The 27,656-nt window shown below is 46.5% G+C and overlaps 1 protein-coding gene across 3 annotated transcripts in view; it reads left to right on the forward strand.

The window, feature by feature from the left end:
* The window catches only part of Ptp99A (Protein tyrosine phosphatase 99A), a 224,075-nt gene that overhangs the window by 168,649 nt on the left and 27,770 nt on the right, over positions 1 to 27,656 (forward strand). For 2 of the 3 annotated variants that reach the window (XM_084579006.1, XM_084579003.1), the window contains exons 4-10: positions 15,110 to 15,291; positions 15,932 to 16,119; positions 20,122 to 20,236; positions 21,295 to 21,498; positions 22,504 to 22,781; positions 23,406 to 23,547; positions 25,792 to 25,903. In XM_084579006.1, coding sequence (XP_084435132.1) covers positions 15,110 to 15,291; positions 15,932 to 16,119; positions 20,122 to 20,236; positions 21,295 to 21,498; positions 22,504 to 22,781; positions 23,406 to 23,547; positions 25,792 to 25,903 — 1,221 coding nt within the window. The remainder of the gene's footprint in view (positions 1 to 15,109; positions 15,292 to 15,931; positions 16,120 to 20,121; positions 20,237 to 21,294; positions 21,499 to 22,503; positions 22,782 to 23,405; positions 23,548 to 25,791; positions 25,904 to 27,656) is intronic. The other variant, XM_084579005.1, reaches the window with a different exon arrangement.

A 27,656-nucleotide genomic window follows, 5' to 3' on the forward strand; every position in this document is an offset into this window, starting at 1 on the left:
TGAAACTTCCGTTCAAATCTGTTAATGGCAAGGACATCACATGTTTTGAAGAGAGAAACTGCTTGTTTTGCTAACCGCAAATATTTCGTACTAATTTTGTGGTGGGAATATATCCCAACGATTAGAAAGAATGCCGCGCCCTTACAAAGGAATGCGCAAGACATTTTACTCCGTTTTTACTTCCTGATATAACAGCGTTTTAACGTAGCTTGATCCGCGATCCATCACCCTGACCCGCTGCCGTGCGCCGTCATTGTGTACATGCTGATTGGTCCCGACGTGGCATGTCTGTGCGCCGACTGCTAGCGTGTGGCACCATCTAGCGCCACCAAGGCGATCTGGGCATGCGCAGTGGAACGCGCGATGGCGTATTAAGGTAACGGATCGCGGTACGCTAAAGCTCTCTAATACTTCGTGTTTAGAGTGTACCGCTCGGAGTTTGTTCTTGCTATCTTATAACACCGTGTGAGTCTTCTTTAGGGCTATGCACGTGAGTAGAGGCATGCGCCGAAAGTTTACATGCAACTGCATGCATGACCCAAGATGCCGTTGAATTCCCGTTTAAACCTGGACTGCGATCAGCTCTGGCCTGCCCCGAGACTTTCTCAGTTGTGTTTTGAGCAGAACTGCGCAATTCATTTGGCTGCGGGTGGAACGATATTCTTGAAATTCCAAGAGTATCCGGCCCGTACTTTTCCGGGTAGTAAAGGATATAGTCGAGACAAGGTGTTTCACTTACAGCGTGTCATCAAAGAGCTTTCCTGACTGGATGATGATTTCTCGGTAACTTGAATGGGCCGAATGGCTGGTTAAGCCAAACGCCGTAGCCTACATACAGTACCCAGTGCTCTAGCCGGACATAAACTGAACGGCCGCATGAGCTGTATTATTAGAAACTAATAAGGCTGTCAAAGGAATGCAGTCTCCTATGTAATCAAGACTTGGCATGGTTTGGTAATACTGGGCTCGTTAGAATAGACTGAGGAACTATTACCAATGAGCGCTTTTCATAATTCGTTACGTTGGCTTTTCCACGTCGCAAATTTCCCTAATCAGGACGTCACTGGCCTTTATCCACAAGGATAGATATCTGAAGTTGCACGTTGCTTCTTCACAGGTTCATGTAGTGTTGTGAAGAGAGCCGTATGAGCATATTTCGTTGCATAAGGTGAGCGAAATGCGGCTGTAATATTCAGTTTTAAAAATTTGCTTCTCCGCCTTTAGTATAGAGGGCATGCAACGTGGAGATGAAGCTAACTTCATATTTACGCAAGGGGCTCATAAATTAATCATGAACAGGATAACAGTTCGGCGTTATTCCGATTATTCACTCTTGTAGCCGCTTCGGCTTGGACAGAGTCTTCTTGATGAGGCGAATGATGATAAAGTATGGGAGGAAATAAGCATCACGTGTATGTCAGGCCTAAATGGCCGCCGATCGCCGCTCTCCGTGCTATTCCAGCAACGACGAACAAACAAGGACGTCGTATACAGAAAGGCCTGTCATCTTGAGGTCGAACTGATCGATGAATCTGTGGCCGCGGTCGACGACCCTGTGTCGCAATCAGGCTGCGTAACTCCTGAACTACGTGAGAGCGAGAAACCCCTTTCTTCTCTCGGGCTCGGAGAAGCCGCACAAAGCATACTCGCTCGCACATGGAACAGCTTTGCTCTGTGTTTTGTTGTTGTTTTTTTTCTCGTGACCTCGTTTCGACACTCCGAGACGAGACGACCCGTTGTCGTATACCACGGCTAAGACGAAGGACCGAAGAAGACGCATTACCCCACGCATCCCGCAACCCCGGGCGCACATTGATCGGCCTATCCAAATAGCCCCGAGCAAACCCTCCTGAAACCCGAAACTCGTCCTGCGCCCTGCAGCTCCGCTATATAAGGGGCTCTTGCACACACAGGAGCTGGCGCCTGGATCCGGAGCCTATCTCCACCCGTCTTGCTGTCGATCTGTTCGGAGCGCCATCCGTCCCATACTTGTTTCCACGGATCGAACGGCACGTCGTCGCACTCGCCAGGGCGACGCCAGCGTGGACCACCCGAATACAGATGTACAAGCCCGGCCACTCGCTCTCTTTCTATACTGCTCTAAATAAAAGAGTGCATCGCTATTCGAGCTATACGGAGCTGCTGTCACCCAGGGAAAGCATACAGTCCGCCGGTGTCAGTGCTGTGACGGCACTGTATACTGCTTTGACCAATCACCTCCCGTAATACTGATTGCTGTGGCCAAATGCTTCCATGACCGGTGACATCAATGACCGCATTCGACGTGACTCATCCTATCGCTGCTCCACTTTGCCGTATAACCCTGCTGTGCAGTCATTGCGCATGCATATACGACGGATGAAGCCAAGGATGGCCAATCACGACTCGACGTGACATAATAAAATATTTAGTACCTACGCCCGTCCAATCGCAGCCGCCAACTCCAAGCCCCGCGACACTGTATCGTTATCGTGAGGAAGGGTAGTGACAGCGCGCAAAAAGCCATGGACAAAGAGCGCTGTCACTGCGTCGCCCCAAAATGGACAGGACGAGGACGTTCCGGACCACCGAATGAGCAGAACACACACACACACGCACGCACGCACACACGCACGCACGCATACATACATACATACATACATACATACATACATACATACATACATACATACATACATACATACATACATACATACATACATACATACATACATACATACATACATACATACATACATACATACATACATACATACATACAACGGCACGGCCGACAAATGTGCGCCTGTATTCACAACGATAGTACGGTCCAGACGTAGTACACGTAACAATGCAATATATGCAGCGCAAAAAAAAAACGGTGAACCAGAATACAGATACGTGCAATGCCTTGTGGTCTACACCAATGTATATAGCTTCAAAGATCTGGCGATCGACAAAAACAAAAATGGCGTTCGCCACACAAACCGACCGCGATGCCAACGAACAATATATACAGGCTTCCGTTCTAAACATTACTCAGCTCAAAAGCGCCGACGAGAAATATGAACGTAAAAGAACAGCTCTGTTCCGCAATGCAGCGAAGAGGTGAGAACGCAGAGCATAAAACCCGCGCGTGAGCGCGCACATACACGGTTTGCGCGCGAACCCTCTCTGCTCTTTGTTTTCCCATGTTTTCCCGTTTCCGTCGGCGCGCTTTCCGGACCAACAGTCAGGACCACGCCGTGCCTTCTCGCTACGTGTACGCGCGGCCTTCGGTTCATTCTTTTACGCCCTGACCTATTTCCCAGTACGTCGTTCTATCCCCTCCTAGCGCTTTCTTCTCTTTTATCCCTTCGTTCCCTTCGTCTTCCTATCGCCATGAAAGGTTCACGGGACTACGGGAGCGGGGAGGGAAGATGTTGGCGTCGGGGAAAGTGGTGTTCAGTGCAGCGAGCTGGCCACGCAGCCAGGGCGAATAACTCAAGCGTTCGGGAAAAGCCATAAAACCGGGACGTGTATAGGTATAACAAGCTTCGTACTCTGCCGCCTCCCACGAGCTGCACAGCGTCTATAACCGAGGCGTACACAACTCGATAACAAACCCGCGTTTCATGACACAAAAACAATCTCAAGAAGCGTTAGACAAGACATAAAAGTGGGGAAGGAAAGAAAAAGGGACAATGGATGGACAGACAAGGCGGAGGAGGAAAGGCCGGCCTTTTTTCTTCCCATTGTTCCTCATCTTCGCTCAGCATCTTCCACTACATCCCTTTCCACTCTTTCCCCGGCAAGCTTTTTTTTCTCTTTGTCCCTGAAAACGGAGGCGACCTTTCTGCTTCGCGCTGCGCTTTCGTTGATTGCTTCTCTTATTTCTTTGTATCATCGGCTTTTTTCCCTTTTCTTCCCGCATCATCCTTAGCTTCTCAGGACGAGAAGGAAGAGAGCTGCCTTTGAGGACGGCGCAAGGGTGTTTCCATGGTAACGCCCTTCTCCTTCCTCCTCTTCATCACTATAATGCCCTCCTTACTCTCTTTTTCCCCTTCCCAGCTTTCGCTTTATTTCCCCCTCTTTCTTCAGAACGGGTGGTGCCCACGTGGGAATCAATAGGACACTGCGGCAGTTCGGAGTGTGTGGGCGGATGCGAAGGATCACACGCTGCGGTAGAAGGAGAGAGGGAGAAAACTATCGCTGGCGTCGACAGCGCCGTGCGGAACTCCTTGCGGCAAAGAAGGGAAGCGCTTTCCCTATTTCGGGATGAGGTCGCCGCAGGAGCGCGCCCCAGTTCAGCTGGTCATACAATTCTTCTCCTTTCCTTTCTTCCCTCACAATTTCCCTCTCCCATACTCGGTGCTGTTACTGCGTTTTGACACTTTCGTTGCCGGCATAATAACACGCTTTTTTCAATGTGAAGTGAGAACAGCGGGAGAGACCAGATAGGTGGTCGCGAACACCGACTCTGCTTTCTCGTTTCTCACCTGGCGATGCGCGTGCGTGAAAGCCTTCTCTTTCGCGCCTTCCGCACCGTAGGCGTTGGTCTCTCGCATTTGCGGACCCGCTTCATTTGTGTCTATTTGCGCTGTTTAGGCGTGTGACCATCGGCTGACATATTTTTTTAGTGGTAAAAGTCTTGAGATTTTGCAAGGCTGCTTGCACGAGGATGTTCAGTGAGCTCACCACATTGTGCTATGTGTGATTACTTTCTGAACGATGAGAACGCAATATCTGTGGTCATGTGATCTAGACATCTTATGGGTCTTGAAATGAATCATGTCTTAACGTTGGCGTGGTAGGCGTACACTGTCACCTCTTCACTTCAGCAAGGGCTAATAGTGGGGACGTTCAGGGATGAGTTTGTCGCAAAGTACTGTCTGTCCGTCCGTCCTTGCGCTTCTCTCTCTCTGTATGTGTGTGTATGTGTTTACCACACAGCGCTTCTACTTTCGTTAGTGCGTTCACTCCACTTAATATCTTAATCATCTAGAGTAAAATTAACAAAAATAGTGTTTATTCTGAATTAAGATGGGAAACTTCATCACATATGCGCTCAAGCAAGGGTTTGGAGGTTTTGCCTACGACTTGTCAACCGACCTAATTCATAGAGCGATAATCAGTACATCGAAAACAGTATAGCGAATGTATCAAGATGCCTACAGAAAAATACAAGATGGCTGATGAACGGAACGCTAGTTTCATTGACGTATTGAAGCGTCTCAATACTGTGCTAGTTGTGTTCCATCCATTTCTAGTGCACTATTATGCTTACACGTACCTGTCACGCCGTTTGCAGCCTGCACAAGGAAGCCCAAATGCATTAAAGTCGGATATTTCGAATTACTGGCTGTAGCGAACAGATATTACCCTCTTGAAAATTCTGAGCAAGAATACATGAAGTTCCCGCTTATATCGATCCATTCCTGCAAACTGCTTGATATATCGAACTGCGCGACTCACCGCTGCAAGTCGCGCCTCTCGTAATGACACTTGTCGATCATTTTTCTCACGTGGAGAAGGGTAGACTGCGCAGCCTTTCGCATCGGCTGATTGTGCAAGGTAAAGGCGGGGTGTGCTTCAACCTTTTGTGTTCATTTTCCACGCCACACTGCCAGTAGCAATGCGGTGAAGTCAGGTTATACCCAAATAAAGCTTAGACGCTGACGTGTGTCGCTGTCAAAGGCTTAACGGAATTCAACTGCGCATACATTTTAATGACTGACTATTTTGTTTATAGTCTAACGGTCACACATCGATCACACAGGATCACACATCGTATGATATGCAGTGACTATAATTGTAATGAACCATTCGCTGCGACTTCGGGTCGAAGCAGGTCAAGCATCCCAAAGCGCAAACGACACATCTCTTTCGAATTCGATACATTAGAACCCGGATTTATCGAACTCGAAAGGGATGCGTCATTTTTTTGCAGCTGGGACAAAACGGTCACCTGCCAGACGCTTCATATACCTTGTTTCCCGATGAACACCATTCTTCTGGGCGTGTTTTTTTTTTTTTTTTTTTCATCAGCATTTGAAGGAAGAGTTCACCCATTTTACCTGTCAGCAATGAAATTGTTCCTTCTGCTCGAGATCGCCTGTGCGTAATCTGCACCAACTTGTTTCTCGGTCCACATACTTCTTTCTTACTTATTCTTCATAAAAATGTCTTCATTTGTGGAGGGAAACCATACTAAAAAATTTTAATGTGTGACATACTTATTGTCGCACAGTTTTTGAAGCACTTTCTGTTTTATCAGTGTAATTCTCTTGCTCATCTGCCAAAGTTATGTGCTGATTTTTTTTCAATGATTAAGTTGGCACAAGTTCAGTAGAATGTTTGCCTGATAGTCTAACTTCGAGAACTTCCTCCTTATTATTGTTTCGCGCAGTTTCTAATAACTGAAAATGCTTTAATAAACCTTAAAGCATTGGCTATAACCATCTCAAAGACTCTCTCGGCGTCCGTCGAGTGCTTATATAGTTAGCTTAGTTAAGGTTCCTCTCTAAACGCGCATGCACTGGAAAGAAGAAGAAGAAGAAAAAAAAAAGGCTCGAGGAAACAATCGGAAGATGTACCAACGAACTTCAAGCGTTCTTTGAGACAAGAAAAAGTATACTGCAACTGAGATCTTGGAATTAAATTACCGCCCGCCACACTGCAGTCGAAGTAGCGAAACAACGCGCGGTCGATGTCGCAGCGAGAACATGGCCGCAGTTCTCATTTTGCCGGCGCTCTTTGTTTTCCCTTCTTTTCTCCCTCGCTCCGCACAGTTTTCTTCTTTTTTTATACATTTCTGTTTACTTTTCCTGCGAGGAAATGAAAGAAATGTGACCGTGTTCGCTCGGCTTTGCGACTCGAACAGAGCTGCCTCTGAAAGGTGCGTGGTAGCGGCTCGGGGGCACGCTTTCAAACGAGGACCTCGCCCGGACCCTCGGGGCTGTAAGAGGTCAGGACTCTGATTTAAACCACGGTTCGCCGGGCGCTTCTGCGCGGCTAGCCCGTCGGCTCGATTTCGGGTTTCTTTCCTAGGACCGGGAACCATGCTAAGGTACTTCGCCACTGCATGTGTCGCTGCTGGTATTGAGAGAGAGAGAGAGAGAGAGAGAAAGAGAGAAAGAGAGAGAGAAATATTCGGCTGGTCGGTCTGACCGGAGACTCAGCTCGAGCGCACTCATTCCTGTCTGACTCGACTGCGTTGCCCTGCCTGGTTCGTCCTGCGGATAAACTAGAGGAACTCGCTTATAAATATTTAACAAGGATGTGCACCTATTCACCATCGTGCCCTATTGAAGGTTTGAGGAAGTAGTTTAGTTAGCGCTGGGTGGTATTACCGCGAGTAACTAGAACCGAAGTAATTTGATTTGATAGCATCACCATCTCCATTTGGAGCAAGTGAGCTGAGCATATACTGCAAGACAAATTAAGGTCTGAATACAATGGCTTCTAATTATTCCTTTTTGGTGGCAGCCGCTGTTTGCAGTTATTCGGGCGAATTTTTCTCACTTCCCACAACTGATTAAGGGTTTCCACCGCACATGTTTTTCTGCTCTTTGTATCCATTCTGAGTGAGGCTAGCAAACCGCGAGCCGGTTTCGACTTTCAGCAGTCGTTCGGTGTTCTGTCGGATCAAAAGGTCTGGTGTTCTAAATATAAAAGGGCTGCTTTCTCTTTCCACAAATCTCCCCCTCTCTCACTCCTCAACAATTCGGTGAAAGTGATCTACATACTCGCCTTAGGCGAACACCTGATAGAATTGAGCTATTGTTGCCATCGAGCAAAGTTCGTTTTTATGCCCCGGTTTGTCCTCTGGGCGATCTGCGTTCAGATGACATTTTCATCTGCATTGTCACATCATATAACTTAACTTTCATTACACTTCTAGTGAGCTGATTTTATTTTGTTCACGATGCGTGAGTGATGTAACACTAGGAAAAAAAATAAAAGAGAGAGAGAGGCAAGAACAAAATCTGTACAATTTCGTGAGCATCGTCTTCGCTTGGTTCCGCGCTCACTACTATAGCTCGCGCTCTCTCTACTGGAACAGCGCCAAAATGGTGCTGCCCTTCGGCTTCGCGCTTGTCCATCGAAGCTCTCGAAGTACCGTTGCGCCAGGCGAAGCGGCCTTAATGGAGAACGCGAATCAGTCAGTCCTTCGCTCCACATGCTAACCGCCTTTATTCACCCGCTCTCTCTCCCTTTTCCTTTTTATTTCTGCTTTTTTTTTTATTTTCCTCTAGTAGATCTCTTTGGTGTTAGAGAGCTCTCCGTCCGTCGAGCCGGGCCCGGTTTCATAAAGAACATTAGTAAAGACAGCAAGGAAATAAAGTTACGGACAGGCAAGAGAAGAAATGGAAATGGGAAAATCCACTTTATTGGGAAAAGGATACCTGACCTCTTTCCTTCTGGCCATTCTTACGCCGGTTCTCTTCAACGCTTAAGCCCTAGGTTATAAAGGAATTCCGCAGTTGAAAGGCCCCGCCGGCTCTCACGTCACCATCCATCTCGGCCTCCTCGCTACGGCATACTACGGCGCTTCGGATGTCGCGGCTGCGGTCCCCCGCAGCTTGGGCAAGAAAGAGAGAGAGAGAGTGAGAGGTGGGGGAGGGGGGGCATTGATGTCCCGTGAATCTTCCCCTGTCGGCCGTTTTGGGGAGATCCCTAACTGCGGGACTGTTGGAGTGTGCGTCAGATGTGCAGGTGTAATTGGGAAAGACGTCGACAAGTGCACCTATGCCTTTCTCGTCAGCGGCGTATGGGTTAGCCGAGCTCTGGCAAAAGCCGTGATTCGACTGCGTTTGAACATTCGCGGGGAAAGGGGCGGACTTTTTCTGCAGCAACAGTCAGCACAACTCTCTGTATGACGAGTTGCGTGCGTTTTCAGCGAATGACAACAGCAACAACAACAACAACAACAACAACAACAACAACAACAACAACAATAATAATAATAATAATAATAATAATAATAATAATAATAATAATAATAATAATAATAATAATAATAATAATAATAATAATAATATAACAACTCCATTTTTTTTTATCATGGGATTTCGAAGGGGCCGAAGATGTTTTCTAATTATTCAGAGTTCGCATCAAGAGGAGACTGATTTAATAACTTTCGCGTTTACGGCACCAATCTCCAGTTCGAGTAAACCGAAAGTTCGAGATAACGAGAATGCACTTATCTTTATTACTATCACTGAAAATATAAGTCATCGCAGGGGGAGGTAGATACCGCAGTCGGGCTTTCCTCCACTGCCGCAGCCTTGTCATGCCAGATGAGTGAGTGAGTGAGTGAGTGAGTGAGTGAGTGAGTGAGTGAGTGAGTGAGTGAGTGAGTGAGTGAGTGAGTGAGTGAGTGAGTGAGTGAGTGAGTGAGTGAGTGAGTGAGTGAGTGAGTGAGTGAGTGAGTCAACTTTATTAAATGCTTGAGGATCTTTTATCTTCGCCTCTTCAGCCGAGGCTGACGAGCGGTTGGCGCCCCCAGTCCAGGGCTTTCGCCAGCTTGTGAGCTCATACGACCAGGTAGAGTTGAGTCTCCGGGTCAGAGCTGGCCTCCCACTGCCTTTCATTTGGATTTGGAACTGTCTGTATTTGATGTGTGCTGCATTCCCAGGTTATGTTGTACAGGATAGGGGTCCTCCCGCATCATGGGCATTCATTTGTGAATGTAGTGGGATGCATCACACGCAATATGTGTAAATTATTGAAGGTGCCCGTCTGTAGCCGCCTCAGATCTATGGTTTCCTCGTTGCTGAGCTTTTTATGTGGCCTCGGATATACTTTCCGCAAGCCTCTGTTGTGCTGTAGTATTATGGTGAAGTCGGGGTCAAGCGGAATCAGATCCTCTGCCGCGAGACTGTCGGGCGCACGGTAGGTTGCATGCCCTCGGGCTACCCTGTTTGCGTACAAATTCCCCGTGACCCCTGCGAGAGCCATGCCAGATGGCGAGGTGCTACAATTTCGAAGCTCTGCTCTTTCGTAACAGCAGCCACAACAGGAGTACGCGGAACTCTGCCATTCTTTTCCGCGGCCCATAACTACAGCGCAAACGAGAGGACAGAGCTGAAGGAGGGACACCACACAGCGCTGTGGTGTCCCTCCTTCAGCTCTGTCCTGTCGTTTGCGCTGTAGTTATGGATCATCAAAAACACCAACTCGCCCAACAAATGCTTTTGTCGAACTCCTTTTCTACGGCGTCGTTCGGAAACCTAGCTGTCACTGCTCAATTTGTCGCTGGATTGCTGCTTCAAACGTCCTTCGACTGAAATTCTTTCGGGGATTTGTATCTTCTTTAACTATAACCGTTGTGAAAATAAGCGAGTTAGTTTGTGGGTTCCCTTTTTTAAGCGCTGTGAAACAAAAGAATGCTCAGCTACATACGTGCGAAACGCTATCAAAATGTCACTGCTGCAAAAATATGTTCACTCGTGCAGAATTGGGCCTAGAAGGCCATGTTTTCTATCTATCTAGGCGAATATAGAGTGACAACCATCAAGGAAATTAAGGCAAGAGAGCACACTAAACGAGCCGACAATTCAACTCTCTTTGTGTGCTTAAGAAACATATCAAAATTAGTATAAAAACACATTGGCTGTCACTCTACATTTATAGGTATCAACCAACAGAGCAGAGCCTCCTATCCAAACCAGCCTCCCATTTTCAGTCTACTGGCTCTTCGCCGTAATCCAAGCTGATTTAAGCTACATAGATAATAAACCCAGCTACCTGAAAGTGTCCGAACAAGCCGCTGACCGGGAAATCCGTTCAGCACGGACTCGATATGAAGGAAATAGTGGAGCGATCATTCTTGCGGGCTACGCAGCCTCAGCACTTCAGAAGGGCACGCCATTAATTCAAACCGAACCAAATTAACGAGAAATAAGTGGTTGTTCTGATTGCGCGCGGTGCAGGGCGGATGATGAAGTGCGACCACTTATCGAACTTGCTCGATCCTAAAAAGGTTCTGAGCGCACTGCTCCTTTCTGAAAATGTATCCTGTTAAACAAATTACAACGAACGCCAGCAGGTGTAATAAAAAAAAAAAAAAAAACTACTTTTTACACGTCTGGTGATTCGTTCTACCAGCGCGTTGGCAGGAACGTACGTTGTATTGTAATGTAATTGGTTCACAGGAAGGGAAAGGAGCAGTATCTGTCACACTTGCTCTGTGGACACCTGAACCGCGCCGTAAGGGAAGGGATAAAGGTGGGAGTTAAAGTGGAAAGAGAGCAAGAGGGGAGCCGTAGTGGAGGGCTACGGAGTAATTTCGACCACCTGGGGATTTTTAACGTGCGCTGACATTGCACAGCACACGCACACTACTTCGTTTCGCCTCCATCGAAACGCAGCCGCCGTGGTCTGGTTCGAAACCGGGAACTCCTGCCCCGCCGGGGTGGCGCAGTGGTAACACGCCCGACTACTGTGCCGGAGTTCCCGAGTTCGAACCCGACCACGGCGGCTGCGTTTCGATGGAGGCGAAACGAAGTGGCGTCCGTGTGCTGTGCGATGTCAGCGCACGTTAAAGATCCCCAGGTGGTCGAAATTACTCCGTAGCCCTCCACTATGGCTCCCCTTTCTCTCTCCACCTTCACTCCCACCTTCCTCCCTTCCCTTACGGCGCGATTCAGGTGTCCACAGAGCAAGTGTGACAGATACTGCGCCTTTCCCTTGCTGTGAACCAACCAACCCGGGAACTCCGGCACAGTAGTCGGGCGTCTTACCACCGCACCACCCCGGCGGGGCACGTACATTGCGGCATTTTTAATTCCTACAACATATCCCAGCTATGTTAGATTACCAATTCAGTGGTTAGGGCGCTCGACTACTGTTCCCAAGGACGCGGGATCGAATCCCGGCCTCGGCGGCCGCTTTTCGATGGAGGCGAAAAGCAAGGTGCCCGTGTGCTGTGCGATGTCAGCGCACGTTAAAGAACCTCAGGTGGTCGAAATTTCCGGAGTCCTGCACTGCGGCGTCTCTCATAGCCTGAGTCGCTTTGGGACGTTAAACCCTAAAACCAAACCAAACCAAACTATGCTCATCATCGATCTGAAATAGAATGCAGGCAGGACAATTCAGATGCGAACGCGAGGAAACAAAAAATAAAAGCCGAAACGAAAAAAGAAAAACAGACCGACGAACGCTGTTTCATTACCACTATTTGAAAGTGGTCATTGCACTTGTGAAGTAATAATTAACAATGCGTAAATTTAGTATTTCTGCAGTAAAACTTTTTAGCTCCCGTGTGGGCGTTTTCTGCCTCGTTCACGTTTCGTTACACGCAGACGGCACTAGCAAACTGTATATCGTACGGCCCTTCTGGGTGCGCAGACATTGTGATGAAAGGAGCGCACTCTCTACACTACCTACAATCTTTCGCAGGATCCGACACGTGGGGAGATTGAGAGCGACAATCCCCTTGTTCCCGAGGCAGGTCAGACTGCGTAATTAGTGTGGGCCGGTGCAGAGTTCGCCCACGCCACGCAGGAGCCGAATGAAATGCAGAACGGACGAGAAAAAAAAGTGGAGAGAGTAAGCGCATGAGTGAGTAGATCTCCGAGAGTGCGGGAAAGGGAAAAAGCCGTTGCCATAGTACCAAATTGAGTTTCGACTCCGCCGAGTCGTCCACTTTTAAAAGTTCCCGCGTTTCAAAACACTCGCACTACTGTCTTTGTTCGGTGGTTTCTTTCGCCTTTTTTTTTTTTTTTTTTTTTTTTGTTACGTTTTCCGTTCAAGTTGTTCTTTTATACTCCTTTATTTTCGGTCTGCAGCTTCTCCTACGCCGGTGAGCCTTCGCGCGGACGATCCCGCTCCCTCCAGCCGCACCTTCTTCTCAAAACCTCTCTATCCTAGGCAATAAAGTTGTTTCATCGTGTGGAATTTGTTTTGTTATACCTCTCGTCCCGGCGTCCCCATACGTGATGAGGAGAGAATTCTAAATTCGGGCCAGTAGGGACACAATACACTCTTCCGTTATGCTAATAAGCTAAAATCCTAAGAGATTCGGCTTTCTATTTATCCTTCCTACAGCGAGCTCATTGCCTGTACCGCTGAACCAGAGGTCTTGCGAGATTTTGGAGAGCAATTTCATTTTCTCCTTTTTTTTTTTGTCTGGACTCTTTATCTTTTACACCGTACTACGCTTTTCTTAAGGTACATGCGCAAGTGTACGACGGTCCTAGTTTGACGATAATTTTGCACATCTTGGCACACTCCACTTAAGATAAAATTTTCGTGTTTAAGCTCTTTTTATTCCCCTTGGGTAAACTGAGTAGTACGAGAGGCGGAATAAAATAGGAGTAAGATAATAAAAAAATGAACAAGTGAAGCAATCGTGGAGATCATTTTTTTTTTTTTGCTATAAATTTTTTGCGGTTCGTAAGCAACGCACTCCTATAAAGAAACAATTTTTCCAGCTGAATTTTTTTCCCCCATTATTATCAAGGAAAGTGTTCCGAGCAAAACTAGAGCAGCAGTAATATAGAACGAAAATTGAAACAAATGACAGCAATCTGTAGCATCGAGCGTAGTCATTTTCACAACCTCGAGCAATATACGTCGCAAGCGCAGGTAACGAGGAAGCTTAATGCGTTTAATATTTATTCATCGATAACTACAAGGACGCGTTTCGCATTCGCCATTCACGAAGGTATATTACAGGTTTCTCTCGCGCAATATATTTATTATTCATAATGAAGAACAGACGCCGCAAACACGCATGGAATTCAGCGACCATGTTTCCATGAGATAATTCCTTTCCCCGATTAATCCTGCACCGTGTTCTCGCAAACGCATATTCCTAATAGCAGTTGTCCGCCCGCTGAGTGTTTTTTGTTGTTGTTTTTTGTTACCTCTACCGGTATTCCTTTGTTTTACATGCAAACGAAGAAATAACTATTACTGGTTTTAACGCTTGCGATAACTACACGCTCACGCTTGCCCTTCTCATTTGCGTTTAAATGTTCTTTCACAATTTAAGCTGTTCTGTGGTTTTTATAGCACCAGCCGACGGAGCAGCGATTCGTCGTCGATTAATTACCTCAGCCTCGCAGACGCTTTCTCGCTGCCATTTTTTCTTTACTTGTTGCACGATGGATGGTCATAAAGAAAAAAATGTGCACATGTAGTAAACTCTCGGGAAACGGCCAGCCGTGGTTTTAAATGACCAGTGTAAATGGAACCTCCATCCTTTGTAGCAGCCTCTTATTGTTTTTTTTTTTGTTGTTTTTTTTTCTTGGACGAGACGAAACAAAGTCCCGGCCGAGCCATACAAGCGAAGCCTTCCAATGAACTTTTTTTTAATTTATTTTATTTTTTTTAACATCTTGATCTGTTTTCGGCCCTTCCCACATTTTTGCTGCGCGAGCGAACCGCGAGGAGACGGCACGCTGTCGGATATTGTCCCAGAGCGCTGTTTCGTTATGCGGACCGAAAACGCGAGTGCTATATGCTACATTTACTTGTACGCGGATTTGGTAATGATTATACGTTTTGCATTCCTTCCGTTTGTTATGCGGCTGCAGGCTGTGTTGGTGCCCTTTCTGCACGCGTTTATGCAATAGTTTGTGCAGTGTGCCATTGCGGGTCCCGTTTCATTATTCTTGTTTTTCGTTTTGCTTTGCTATGTTCCAGTCGAGCCCGGTCGTTTGACAGAAATTGACCTCTCGATTGTTCGTAAGAACCGCTCCACGCAGGTCGATAGATCGCACTCCGCAACGAGTCTTGTCTTCGATTGCTCACCTTAATAGAATGATAAGCACTCGTAGCTTTTGATTAATCTCTCCATCGTGAATATTGTTAGCTTTTACTAGCATTTCTTTAATTTTTATTCAAACGAGAACAATTTTCCTCCCCGTGTTGCTTGTCTTCGAGTCATCACGTTTCAACGGTGAACAATCTCGAGTCAAAGGGAAGCACTTTACACGACACAAGAATTTTTTTTTTCCTTTCCAGACCATCTCTCGCTTTATTCTCAATGAGCGGAAATGTCTCGTATCGAGGTTTCAGAATAATTCTCGGTAACGAGAGTAGGTTTTTACACCAAACGAACCCCCCCCCCCCCCCCCCCCCCCCTTTCCTCAGAAAAAAAGAAAAAACTTTGTCGCCTCAAACTGTTGCTGTGTCGCAGGATCGGAGAGAAGGGCGACTGGGACACACGAAACAAGGTGATGACGTCGGACAACAGCACCAACTTCCAGGTGATCGGCCTCAAGCCGTTCACCGTGTACTCGTTCCGAGTGCTGGCCGTCAACGCCATCGGCGCCAGCAAGCCCAGCAAGGAGTCCTTCTACATGGTCACTCTCCGGGAAGGTACCTACTTTGCACTCCCATTGGATGACGACGGTCCCAATGATGACATGAGTGTAGGAGGATTTTATGAGGAAAGAAAAAGATTATAGTACTTGAGAGAGAGAGAGAGAGAGAGAGAGAGAGAGAGAGAGAGAGAGAGAGAGAGAGAGAGAGAGAGAGAGAGAGAGAGAGAGTACTTATCTTAGATTCTAAATGGGTGCATGTTGGGGGCGGAAAAAAAGGCCACAGAGGAGATTGGAAATAATTGATCCGATCTAATGATGAGATCGAATTCTACAGAATCGACATTTGAGAAAAAAAAAATGCAAACTAAACCTGCCCTTCAATGATAACTACATTCCGCGACAGCGGCAGTAAATATTACCTTTCTACTCCATGTTCAAGTAGAAAAGGGCATACAAGGGTATGTCTGTCTTTTAGAATTCCTTCACTGTATTCTGCTGATCTGATGAACTTCTGCTGGGCCATATTTTTTTTTCCAAGTCTTACAAAGCTAAGGCCCTGTTGATAACTGTAAGGTATGTCGTGTAGTAGAGCGCATATTGCATATTACGCTTAGTTTTACTCGTAAGAACGAGTATTACGAGCGAAACTAACTGACTTTTCATGCATGCCTTTTTTTTTCTTCCCTCGCTCGCAGTGCCGGAGGGTAAGCCGACCATCGTGCACGCTCAGAACACGAGTAGTTCGACCATCCGTATACAGTGGACGGCTCCCCCGAGGCACACAATCCATGGAGAATTCGAGGGCTACCGCATCACGTACCGGCATAGGGACAAACCGCAGGAGGAGAGCCGCGAGATCATCATCCGGGACAGCAAGCAGACGGTGAGTGCTCCAGCATGCTCTCGGTCAGCGGCTCCCTGCGTTAATTTCGTCCCAGGCACAGCCATAAAACTCGTGAAGAATTTGCCCTGTATACCCAATACTAACCCAAAGAGCTTGTCCAATGGCGCTCTTCCAGGATCGAAGATGCCGCTGCTCTTTGCGCCAGCGTCGTCTGCTAGACGGTGTCGTCTCGTCTACTTCTCCGCTGCGACTGGCGCGCCATCTCGTTGTGCTTGGCGTAAGCTGATTAAAACGATTGGGCTGCCACCTGATGATGCATTTATTTAACACTAGCTCCTAATTTTTCTGCATCTCTTTTAATTTGACGTAATTCAATAGTGAAGTATTGATTTTACGCTAAATCGTTCATAAATAGTAAAGAATTGGTATTTTTTGTGTTTTGAATGGTTTTTAATTGGCTTTGCCCCTTTAGCAATCAGCCGACGCCGGCCCACGGATGTAGCCGGGTCCGAGGGTAGAATCACTTTTATTTCGGCGTGCTTGTGTTTTGGTTTTTGTGTATGCATTCGCTCGCATTGGCTGCTCTCGCCGCTGCTTGTGGTGCTGCTCGGATGTGCCCGTCAAAGTGGTGCTAGCTCGACCCCCAAAAAAAGAGACTGCACCTAACGCCAAATGTCGGCTGCAGAGTGAAGGAGAGCCCCTTCTGCGGGAATTTGGCGAGCGTTTTGCAACACTCCCGTCACTTTTTTCTGTGCGGCGGCGGCGCAGATCACGAATCCCACCGCATCCTTTCTTCCAAGGCAAGAAAGCGCTGATGTATTTTGCTCTCTTTCCGATCGCTTCCCCAGTTGGGGTGATCGCGTATTTTTTGTCCCTACGTGCGGTTTCTCCGTTTTGGTGCGAGCCCGCCGCTCACTTCCGAAGCCGAAAGTATGAATGAGGGCGCGTGAAACAAAGGCAAGGCGCCGGGTTGTTTGAGTCGAAAATATAAAAGAAAGTATCGACCCCCTGACTTCGACGCGAATGAATCGCATGCACGCTTCGCCCCGTAGCTCGTCTTGTTGTTATGCGCGCTCGTGGTGCGTTTTGTTTCGCGAACCGGACGCCGATTTATCCTACGCCCGAAGACACGACTGAGCTGAGGTGGTCCCGGGAATGAGCAGAATAAACGCTCTCCTCGCCAGAGTGGTGGTCGCCAGTCGATCGGCGACTTTGCTGTTGCTTTCATATGACTCGGAACTAGTTCCTTGGCAGAAGCAAGGTGTGGTGCTCCGTGCGCGAGGCGTCCCATCCGGGTTGCGTTGAGGAGTCGGTCGTGGCCGAAGCGAAAGTTGTTCGTTGTGTTGCTCGCAAGCCGAAGCTGCTTTGCTCGAAGAGAACGTGTTGCAGGGTCGTTAATTGTCGTGTGCGGGCCGCGAACAGCGTTTTCGCTACCATGAGCAAAGTATCCGCGTTGCTGGATAGTCGCGTTTTGTCTGGGATTATGCGTAGCTGTGCGGTTCTTCGCGTCTTCTGCCAAAACGCTCCCACATTCGCCATGTAGTTTGCGATTTTTTCCAACAAAAATTAAACTTGTATTCTGCGACGTTTCGTTCGGGATACTAGCGCGGTCAAACGTTATTTCGTATGCACCATGTTCAGCATGTTTAGACAAGCGACCTTTCACCCTCTCCTTTACATGATCCGCGTGTGACTGAAAATTCAGTTCTTATTCCATTGATTCAGTGATCTACCCTTTGTTAAATGCCTCTGTATGAATTTCTGCTTTTGCATTTGTTCTTCTGTTCATTCTTAAATGAAGAGTGATTTCTATTCGTATTGACAGTTTTTTTGTTTTGTTTTACACGGGCTTGAGATGGACCCTGATCCTTCGCCAGGCTTATTTAAGAGTTTCATTTTGTGATTACTGGCACTTGCTATTTAAGTATTACTTCATGGGCCTTAGTTTTGTCTGCGGATCAATGATTTACGGTGGTCGTAATAGGAAACTGTTAGCCGCTGTGGCTGTGACCTGCATATTTTATTGTTTGTTGCATATTCAGTTACATGCAATCTACTGCTGAGCTAGCAGCAACTAGACAGTACATTGCAAATGATTGCAAAAAATCTTGGCCGTTGTATGTTTTGCAAGCATGAAGGGTTTTTATGTTCCACCGGCTGGCTTGCAGCATCTTGCCAACTCAACGATCAAGTGGCTTGCAGGAATGCTTAAAACGAAAGCACTCGTTTGTTGAATACATGCTTATTTATGCAGTAACATTTTAAACCCAGCTTTTACGTCTCTTGTTAAGGCAATGTGTTAGTAACAGAATTTTAAATGCAAATTGTGGGATATTTTGCGGCTAAGAGAATAATTCTTGCAATTAATGCTTACAAAATCCATCCACAGTTCATTGTTTTGCTAGCTTTGTATGATGCTGATTAAAAGTGTACCGAAACTTATTCTTGTGTTTCCAGTCCACTTAAATTTGAGATGCACTGCTCATGTTCAGTTCAAAGCTACTACTGGAAAACTTGCTTTTAATAAATTCCACATTCACGTCAACATGCTTCAACAGCGTTCAAAAAGGTAGAGCTATGGGTCTGTTTATCCGCTTGAATTTTACTGATTTTACTGCTGTGGCTGCAGTGAACAGACATGTTAAGAGAGCGTAGTGACCGATTTTCTGCTGTGGTTATCAATTATGATTCTTGTCTGTTGTATGTCTTAATCCAGTTGAATGACTGGCATTTAAAAGACATTTTTTGAGGTTGTGGCTCCTGAGCTACAGCTGTATACTGACCAGACTTCAAGAGGTCACTGGCCTTGGATGTGAATTGGATAATACATGGCGCATGCGTCATAAGTAAATTATCATTCATTCATTTAAGTGCAAGCAGCATACTTGAATTCTAGATACTCTCATATGTGCATTGAAGTGAAGGTGGCTAAATCAGAATTGCTCAGGGCTTACTATTAAGCAGTCTTGTTGCTGGACATCTCAAAAGGCAGTGTTTCCAAGCTTTCATTTGATCTCGTTTATTTCATCTTCTCAAGAGACATGAGGGGGTGGAGAAGAAGCTGCCTTATGGGCAACCTGCCAGGCTCACACCTACTACTACACAGGAGCAGTGACAGACACTGTAGAAGGGGTACATGAAATGTTGACAATGATTTGTTTTTTGTTTTGAAAGAGTTTCATGCATCTTATTTTCGGTTGCATGTTTTATGCTTTGTGATGATGCAGAAGACACTACACAGGTCACCACGTGCGTTAAATAATTTATCAAATTTCTTTTCTCACCTGTTTAGGTTTCAACAGCTGAGTGATGGCTATGATGGCAAGGGCCTAGATTACATGATGCATAAAAGCTGATATATAATTTCTATTTTGTTGTTTTAGTTCACTAAAGACAGCCTGTCTTAAGAACAGAGATTATAATGAGTGCGAAAGCAGAGCAATTATGTCGCAGTTTTTCCATCCCTCACATTAATAGACTGCACTGTTATATCACACCCATCGCTTGACTGTTGAAACTGATTCAGTCATAAAAATTCAGTTATAAATTACTTAGCGGTCGTAGGCGAAAACCTCGTGGTGATCCAGCTATAGTGTTTTGCATATCATTAATAAGAAGCAAAATGCAACCAAAAATTGGTGTCTACGCTCCTTTAATGGATTCATTGAGGCGGCATAAAAAGAACAATTAAAAGGTCATATACAGAATATGTCATAGGGGCCTGCCTCAGTTATTAAAAAGGTCATGCTTGAAAGAGGATGTTTTGTATAAGGCAGTCATGGTCACGTGGAAAAGTTATGAGATTCATTGAGTCACATAGTTTATTAACCATTTGGTTGCAACCTGTGACCACTGGACCAGTAATTGTCGTGTTACTATTTTAAGTGGGTCATAAAACCTTGCTTTACAAAGACTAATGATTTCACACAGACGACCTTGCAATCTAAGTGAGGGGCGGTCTCCCTACGACAGATGGTCCTATAAAATAGACTCCAGTGCCGTGTGTGCTTTGTAACTATGCACCCCCCATCCTTGCTGCAGCAATACACCATCAGGAATTTGGAGACCTTCACGCAGTACCTGGTGTCTCTGCAAGTTTTCAACCCTGCCGGACGTGGACCGGCCGTGGTCGTGCCAGTCATGACCGACGAGGGAGGTGAGTGCGTCGTTGGCCACCTTCTGCACTTCAGTGGCGTCTGACAGTTACTAGCTGTGCTTTTAACATACTAGTGTGTAACACCCCATTCTCTAGAAAATCTGGCAGCGGCATTGTGAGTGTGCGATTACGGGCATGCCTCGGTCTCTGGGTTGTGTGATGTCACGAGGCCACATGACATGGCCGAATTGGATCCCGAGGGCCCTTAGATCCCAAGTTAAACATGCTGCCCCTTAGCCACATAGGCTGAATAATGGCAGAGCTTTAAGTGCCTCGCCAATTTTTCTTTGGCATCTCATGGCCATCTTCGTCGTTTAGTTGGCATCTGATATGTGTGTCCCTTTTCGTGATGTAAAATTGTAATTTCATAGACAGCATTTCCATTTGAAGAGGGGTGTTCCTCATACACATATTTCGGTTCGACTGTTTAATTGTCGCAGTATATGTAATTTCTGACTGCTCTGCGAGGATGCAACGGCTAAGGACTGTCGTTTTGCTTCAGAGCTGTGCAGTTCAAAACCTTCTGCGCTTCAGTGCAAAATTTCGCTCTTCATTGTCCTGCGAAGTCTGCTGCATGGCCAATTGTTGTGGAAAATTGTTCATTGAAGAATATGACCCAGACGTCATCAAGGCAATGTAAAAGGTCCTGTTGCCTGTACATTGTACATGCTGTAATCACTGACTAAAGTTAACGTGTTAATTTTTACAACACTTTTGGCAGCAAAGCACACCAGGCAAGGTCCACAGTTAGGCTTTAGTTGTTTAGGTTTGCTTCACTGCATGATGGTGATGTGGCATGGGAAACGAGGACAAATGACCCATTGCCTCCCTGAAGCACTCACCATGCTCACCCTTCCCATGCTGTCTTGCGACGGTAGCGAAGCTAGCCTGTGCCCAGGGCTGCGTAGTTGATCAGTCTCTGCTCGTGGAAAGTGATTGAAGAGCGCCATTAGTAGAAGCCCTGGGCTAACGACACTCCCGCATTGCTCGAGCAACTCGCCCTCTGCTGTTTGTGGTCGCTGTCCTGACGGTGCGATGACAATGACCCCTCCTCCCAGTGCCGAGCCCACCTGTGAATGTGACGGCAGTGGGGGTGACAGACAACACGGTTCGGCTGAAGTGGCGGGAGCCCGAGAAACCCAACGGGGTTCTCCAGGGATACCACGTCTACTTCCAGCCGTCGCGCAACGGCTCCACGCAACAGCAACGCCGTACGGTCACCCACCCGCAGCCCATCACGGAGTATTCACTCTCCAACCTCCGTAAGTTGGAGAGGTGTACCATGAGTGGTCCATTCAAAACTAAGGCCTGAAGGAGCTATTTAACATATTTTGAAAGTCCTCGAAATTTCTTTTTTCAGGTCTATTTCCACTTTAAGAGCGTAGAGTCATTTTTATTTACTGAAGGACGTTTTAAATATTCAGAAGTCATCATTTACAAAGTGATCAAGACACATGCTTTCTTAAGAATGTCTTCAGTCTCCATTCTTTATTGCAGATTTATGCTAATTGCAGCTTGCTGTTAATTGGCACCTGTCTCATTGTGCTTCGTAATTGTGTAGGACTGGGAAGCATTCTTTACTGGCTCATATATGACCCAGCTGGTTTGCTTATTTTTCTTAAACAAGTGGGCTGCATTCTAGACCAAGAAATAACTGCTGACAAGGTGATGTTTCTTGCCACTAACTGTTTGAAGACTTCATTCTGTGACCAGAATCATATGCCGGACTGAAAGATATGTTTATTACTGAAAAGAACTAGCTTAATGAGCATAAACTGTGGTAAGCAGGGAGATTAAGGGCACTTCCTTTTACCATGTGAAATGTTCTTTGTAAACAAATGTAATGCATTGCTGCCTTTGTTGCAGTTAGCTTTCATGTCCTTGGTTAAAGATTCTTTTTGAACATCTCTAGTGTAACCCTACTTGTTACCGTTACTTTAGTGATATCAAGTTCCAAGTCTCGCGTATACTCTAGGCTGCTGCTCGTATTTGCTCCATTTACACTGGATGACCTCTTGTTGAGGACCTTTCCAATTCCAAGGGAAGGAAAACGTAGCAAGGGACGGCAGAGAGTGTTGGGTGGGCAGATGAGGTTAAGAAGTTCGCAGAGGTCAAGTGGATGCAGCTAGCACAGGAATGTGTTAATTGGAGGAATATGGAAGAGGCCTTCATCCTGCAGTGGGTATAGTTAGGAGGATGATGATGACCTTTTCAAGTTCCCTAACATCTGCCCCCACCCCCCATGTTTTCTGCCGGTGTACTTGCAGGGCCGTTCTCCCACTACGACATCTGGGTGAAGGCGTTCACGCAGAAGCATCTCGGGGAGTCGAGCAACTTGCTGAGGATACAGACAGACGTCCAGGGCCCCAGCGCGCCGATTATAGTGAACCTCACCTGCCAGTCATTGGACAGTCTCTTCCTGCAATGGGAGCGGCCGCAGACCTACTACAACAAGGTGGACTACTACTTCGTGCACTACCGCTCGGAGGAGGCCTGGGGCTTCGAGGAGATCGCCATGGCTGCCACCGACCGGCTGGACCATGTCGTGAGTACCACCTTTTCTGCTCCGTCTCTGTTGCATTTCTGCCTGTACTGCGAATGCAGCCTTCCAAATTCTTACTGATATTTTGGCAGTGGAAAGGCCGCATTCAGGGATGAAGCTATTATAGATGTGGTACTTTTCGTGGGCTTTATTTTGCAGTATTGATAGCTGTTATGTTGCGGCATTTATGTTTGCGTGTTTCGGTGAAGTAGTAAAATGTTCAGTGTTGCAGGCAAAGAGTGTGTTAGCGAACACCTTTTTTTTTTTTTTCTCATTGCTATTGGAAGACACATTGGGGACTTCTGCGTGTCAAGACTGTGTGTGAATCCCAGCCGGTTACCACAGAGACTTATATATACATTTTTCTGATGTTAACATCTCAACTTTCGAATTTATTGGTGAAAAAAATTGTGTGTAATGTTTTTTTGCCAAGAAATGCTTATTCATCTGCCGGACAGGCACTAAACTCTGCCAGAAAAAGGCTAAGGCTCGATTTTTTGAAGAATGGAGAGTTGGACGGAGTTCTGCTCAGTTTCCCTTTAACAGCAACCTAGGCAGGATTTCCGTCCGCAGACCTCACAGCCCCTTTATTGCATTCTTTCCGCCCCCATCTTCTCGTGCGCGCAGATGTTCATTCCCAACCTGACGGCCAACACGCTGTACGAGGTGAAGGTGCAGGGGGCGACGCGGAGTATCATTGACCAGACAACCGTGTTCAAAGGGCAATTTTCTGATTCCCGGAAGGTGCTCCTCCAGAGTAAGTGTCAGAGTAAGTTGACGCCACACGCCGCCACCACGGGCTCCACGTTCGTCTTCTCTCTTTTCACCACCTCTCTCTCTCTCTCTTTCCGTCGTTAAACGGTTACGTTTTTTTTTCTTCTCTGTCTTCTCTCCTTTTTACCTCTGCATCCCCTTCAACTTCCTCTTCTGCCTCTCGATGTTGTTGCTGCTTGCCGAGAGTGCTCACATACCTCTCTGCCTGCCTTTCAAAGTCTATGCATGTTCGTGCACATTCTTTGCAACCCCAGGTTTTCCTTGGGCCAAAAGTTTGCCTGCGGCCTTCTTGCATCGTATTGTGGCCTTATCGTTTTCTTATAGAACATCTGGGTCCCTGTCTACTTCGCTTGTTTTTGCTCGTGCATGACTTGTGTTTTTTTGTGGGCCTACTGCTAGAATAGATCCAAGCAAAAAAAAGCGAAACACCTGTCTTCTCGCTTTCACTTTTTGTTTCTGTGGCATTACAGCTTGTTCTCAGCATTTTGTTACAACACTACCTGAACTGCTCCAGTTTTTAGCATCTATTTGGCCTTTGCCGCTTTGTGAAAGGCTTTCTATTTGCATTTTTTGTTGTTTTTTTTGGCAGCTACGGTTGTATGTTCACGCATCATGAACATTCTACTATGCTGGCAGAACGTACCAAGCTTTCTTCACTAAGCGCCAAACAGCCAAGAGGTACTTCCGGTAGTCTCTTCTAGGCAAAGAACATAAAGGGGAGTTGAAGGCACACCTTCTCTGCCTGTCTAGTTTGGTAATATACTTTTTCATTGCTTATTTTTTCCCAGTATGATGTTGAGAACAAGCTTGAGAGAAACTGGGATGCATGGTTTTTGTCGCACCTTCCCGTTTACGGATTCAGCACAGGCCGAACCTTTATTGCTCTCATCTAGTGTGTCTGCCTTTATACAGTAGCCGACTGATTTTTTTCCGGACATGAATAATTCAGACTTGCACAATAATTTGAACTTTGTCGAGGAACCATCGCACACCTCATAAGAACGTGTGTATATTCACCACCGATATTTCGGACACTTTGAAGTTGACACGTTCAGTTTTTGAAATTTTTTTTATTGAAATGTACGCTATCAATATCAGTCAGTCATGCACCATAGTGTGTTTATGGCATAACCTGCTTCTGTGCATCAGTGACATAATATTGTGATGGTCACAGCTGGCTAAAACATGATCTGTTAATACTGTTTGCTAATGGAGTGCAGGAAACGGCCAAGTTTGCAGTGTTCCGAGGCAGTTTTTTTTTTTATGCTAAGTAATTTTTTTTTTCTTCTCTAATTTCGCAAATGTTTCGAGCTATTTAGTTATTCGGACCATTTTTTGTGTCCCTCCGAGTTCAGAAAAATCAGTCGGTGACTGTACTGCTGCTCTGCTCGTGTATAATGCATTCTGTTGGCTAAGTGGGCTGCCTACTCGTGCTTTCAGATTCAAGTGCTCACTGTTCGCTTCTGCTGAATGTTGTGGGTTTCTTTTTGGGGGAGGGGGGAAGTTCCGCGTACACCCTGTTTCAGCTGATCAATATTGAAGGCCTGGAAAGAGTTGGCACTGGGTTTTACACCCCAGTACCCTATCAGAAAGGAAACCTTGTTACCAGGCAATAGGATTGCATTGGTATCAGTCCTCCTTGGATTATGAACTTGGATAGTTTTTATTTTGGGGTTTTATGGCACATAAGCAGATAACGTCGTCACGTGTCAAACACAGGGTTAAAATATATGTGCCATTGACTAAAGCTTATTTGAAATCTACGCTAATTCTTTTGAAACATTCACTTCCTTGGGAAGCCTAAAAACGCGTGACAAATTTAACGAATGCATTTCCTTCACCGGGAGCCAACATTGGGTTAAAAGGAATGCATTATTAACAGAGACCCATCTACGAGCACTTGTGCATTTGTGTGTGAACTGTTGGTGCTGCTAGTCCTTGCTTGGCTGAGCCCCTTGCCGAATGCAGAGAGACGGTCGCTAAGCCGTCTTCGAACTGAGCATGACGAGAATGGCTTCACAAACGAGAGCCGTGAGCATGCGTGAAAAAGTGTCAGCCAAGTGACGAAAACACCTTGGCTTCTCCTCTCTTGCTGAACATTGTGCTGCGGTAACACCAGTGGTAGGCAGCCACTCTATCCTACCCACCCTTCCCTCCTCCTTCTTCTTTCCTCGTTCTCATGGTTCCTCACCACGTTCACTGTGTGACACGGCTCTTTTCCCGGTGTTTGTCCGTGCAGCCTTCAACGATGGTGCCTATTCCGATCCCAGCCTGAGTGCCGCTGTGGTGGCCGGCGTGGTGTGCGTGTCGTTTGCGCTGTTTCTGGCCATCATCTCCTTCGTTCTGTGGAAGTAAGTGGCAGCGCACAGGTGTCTCGTGTTCTTTCTCTGCTAGTTTTGTTCCAGCCCTGCAAGACGATTTCTTCGTCCACGTATACGCATTTGATATATGCGTGGTGGCTCACAGCCTGCGACATTCTGCTACTGATCCCAAAGTCACGGAATTGAATCCTCTCATGGTGGCCACATTTCGATGGCTTTGTAACCCATGTGTTGCTTGGGGATGTTGTATCTCACTCGCATACTCTTTAACCTGTAAAAATTAACAGCGTTGCAGGCCAAGGCCAGGCTGTCATTATGGCACCCTAGTCTCGGTTTTACTACCACAAGGAACTGCGAAAAGTGAAAATATTTTTCTGGTTTTGGCTACTCAGGGAGGCTGTATCTGCTCCTGTCTGCAGCTCCCGTTGTAGTTCCACCGCTCTGTAGTGGTTAGGGCACTACTGAACCTCAAGGATGTTTCAACCGCATTAACCATTTCATTAACAAATCCTTATATTGAATTTTCCTGTGTGATGAGTTTAACAACCAGTAGCCTAAACTGCGAGGAGTAGTACTACTGTTACATTGTTCTTTTTGGTCGTGCTTAATTCGCCTTCGCTGCCTCCTCTCGGTAAAGAAAATTTTGCCGGTGTCCTTCCTGCCATCGGAACGGCATATCTATGTGACAGGCCGCTACATCTCTTGTCTTGTTTCTTCCTTGCTTCAACCATTCGCCGAGAGGTCTTGGGTCTCTTACAACTGTCTTAATATTTAGAGAGTCCTATCCTCTGCCCTTTATAACAGCGGCAGGTGATTTCCTCCCCATTAATAATCTTCTGAGTCAACGTGACATTTTGTTGCTCTTATGTCACATTTCTTGAGGGAAAAAAATTCATCTTTCACGAGCCCTCTTGGCCATATCAGTTCTGTGTGATGGCCAGCCAGGTGACGTAGACTGGCTGCCCTCAAGTGCTACGTTATTTTAAGCGCTTTGCTTCACTCCTTTTGCGGTTACTGCTCCCAAAAGTTCTTGCAAAAAAGCCTTTTTGTTAGTGAAACTTACTGCCCTGCGTGCTTACATGACAGCAGCTTAGCTTTTTTTTTTTCTTGCTCTCGTTTTCTTCTTGTTTTAGTTGTGCTCTTGCACACCTGTTGGGCACACATGGGAGCATCTCGCCTTTCTTTTATCGCCGCCCTTTTCACAGCTGTGGCAGCCCGTCTTGTTCACAGCTTCTTTTGCCGCCGCGGCACTTTTGCAGCCCAGGCTCTTCGCCGTGCCCTTTCCGTGGTCGTGCAATCTAGCAGTCTAACAGCAGTCCGCGCAGCACGTGAGGGCATTTTCTTGATAGCGATAAGGACAGAGTGGTTTAAAGATAAGAGCTGGGGAAGAGAGAGGGCGCCTTGGTGGCAGTAGCGCAATCTTGCCGGGTTGACGTGCTCATGAAGGTTTTGCGTTCCGTGACTAGAGCAGTGCCGCATGACTTCAAAGCCACATGTGCTTCTTCTGCAAAACCTGTGTCGCAGACCTGCCCAGGTTCTTCAGGTCGTCATGTTCTGTTCATTGTGTGTATGACGGATGGGTAAAGTTTGCCCGGGGACAGTGTTTTTTGAGAGGTGTCTAGAGTTTGCGTTAATGCGTCGCAGGAAGCTTGATTGCCGAGTTTCATTTAATCCTTTGTTGTAAGTAAGCCATCACTTTTAGGCGCTGGGAACAGTAGCAAAGTACGTGTTTCTTTAAGTTGCTGTACATTTTACAATGCTGTACAATGATCGGTATGGAACT

This window comes from Amblyomma maculatum, chromosome 9 (genome assembly GCF_055883805.1).
Source record: "Amblyomma maculatum isolate TAMU_Amacu chromosome 9, ASM5588380v1, whole genome shotgun sequence".
Lineage (NCBI taxonomy): Eukaryota > Metazoa > Arthropoda > Arachnida > Ixodida > Ixodidae > Amblyomma > Amblyomma maculatum.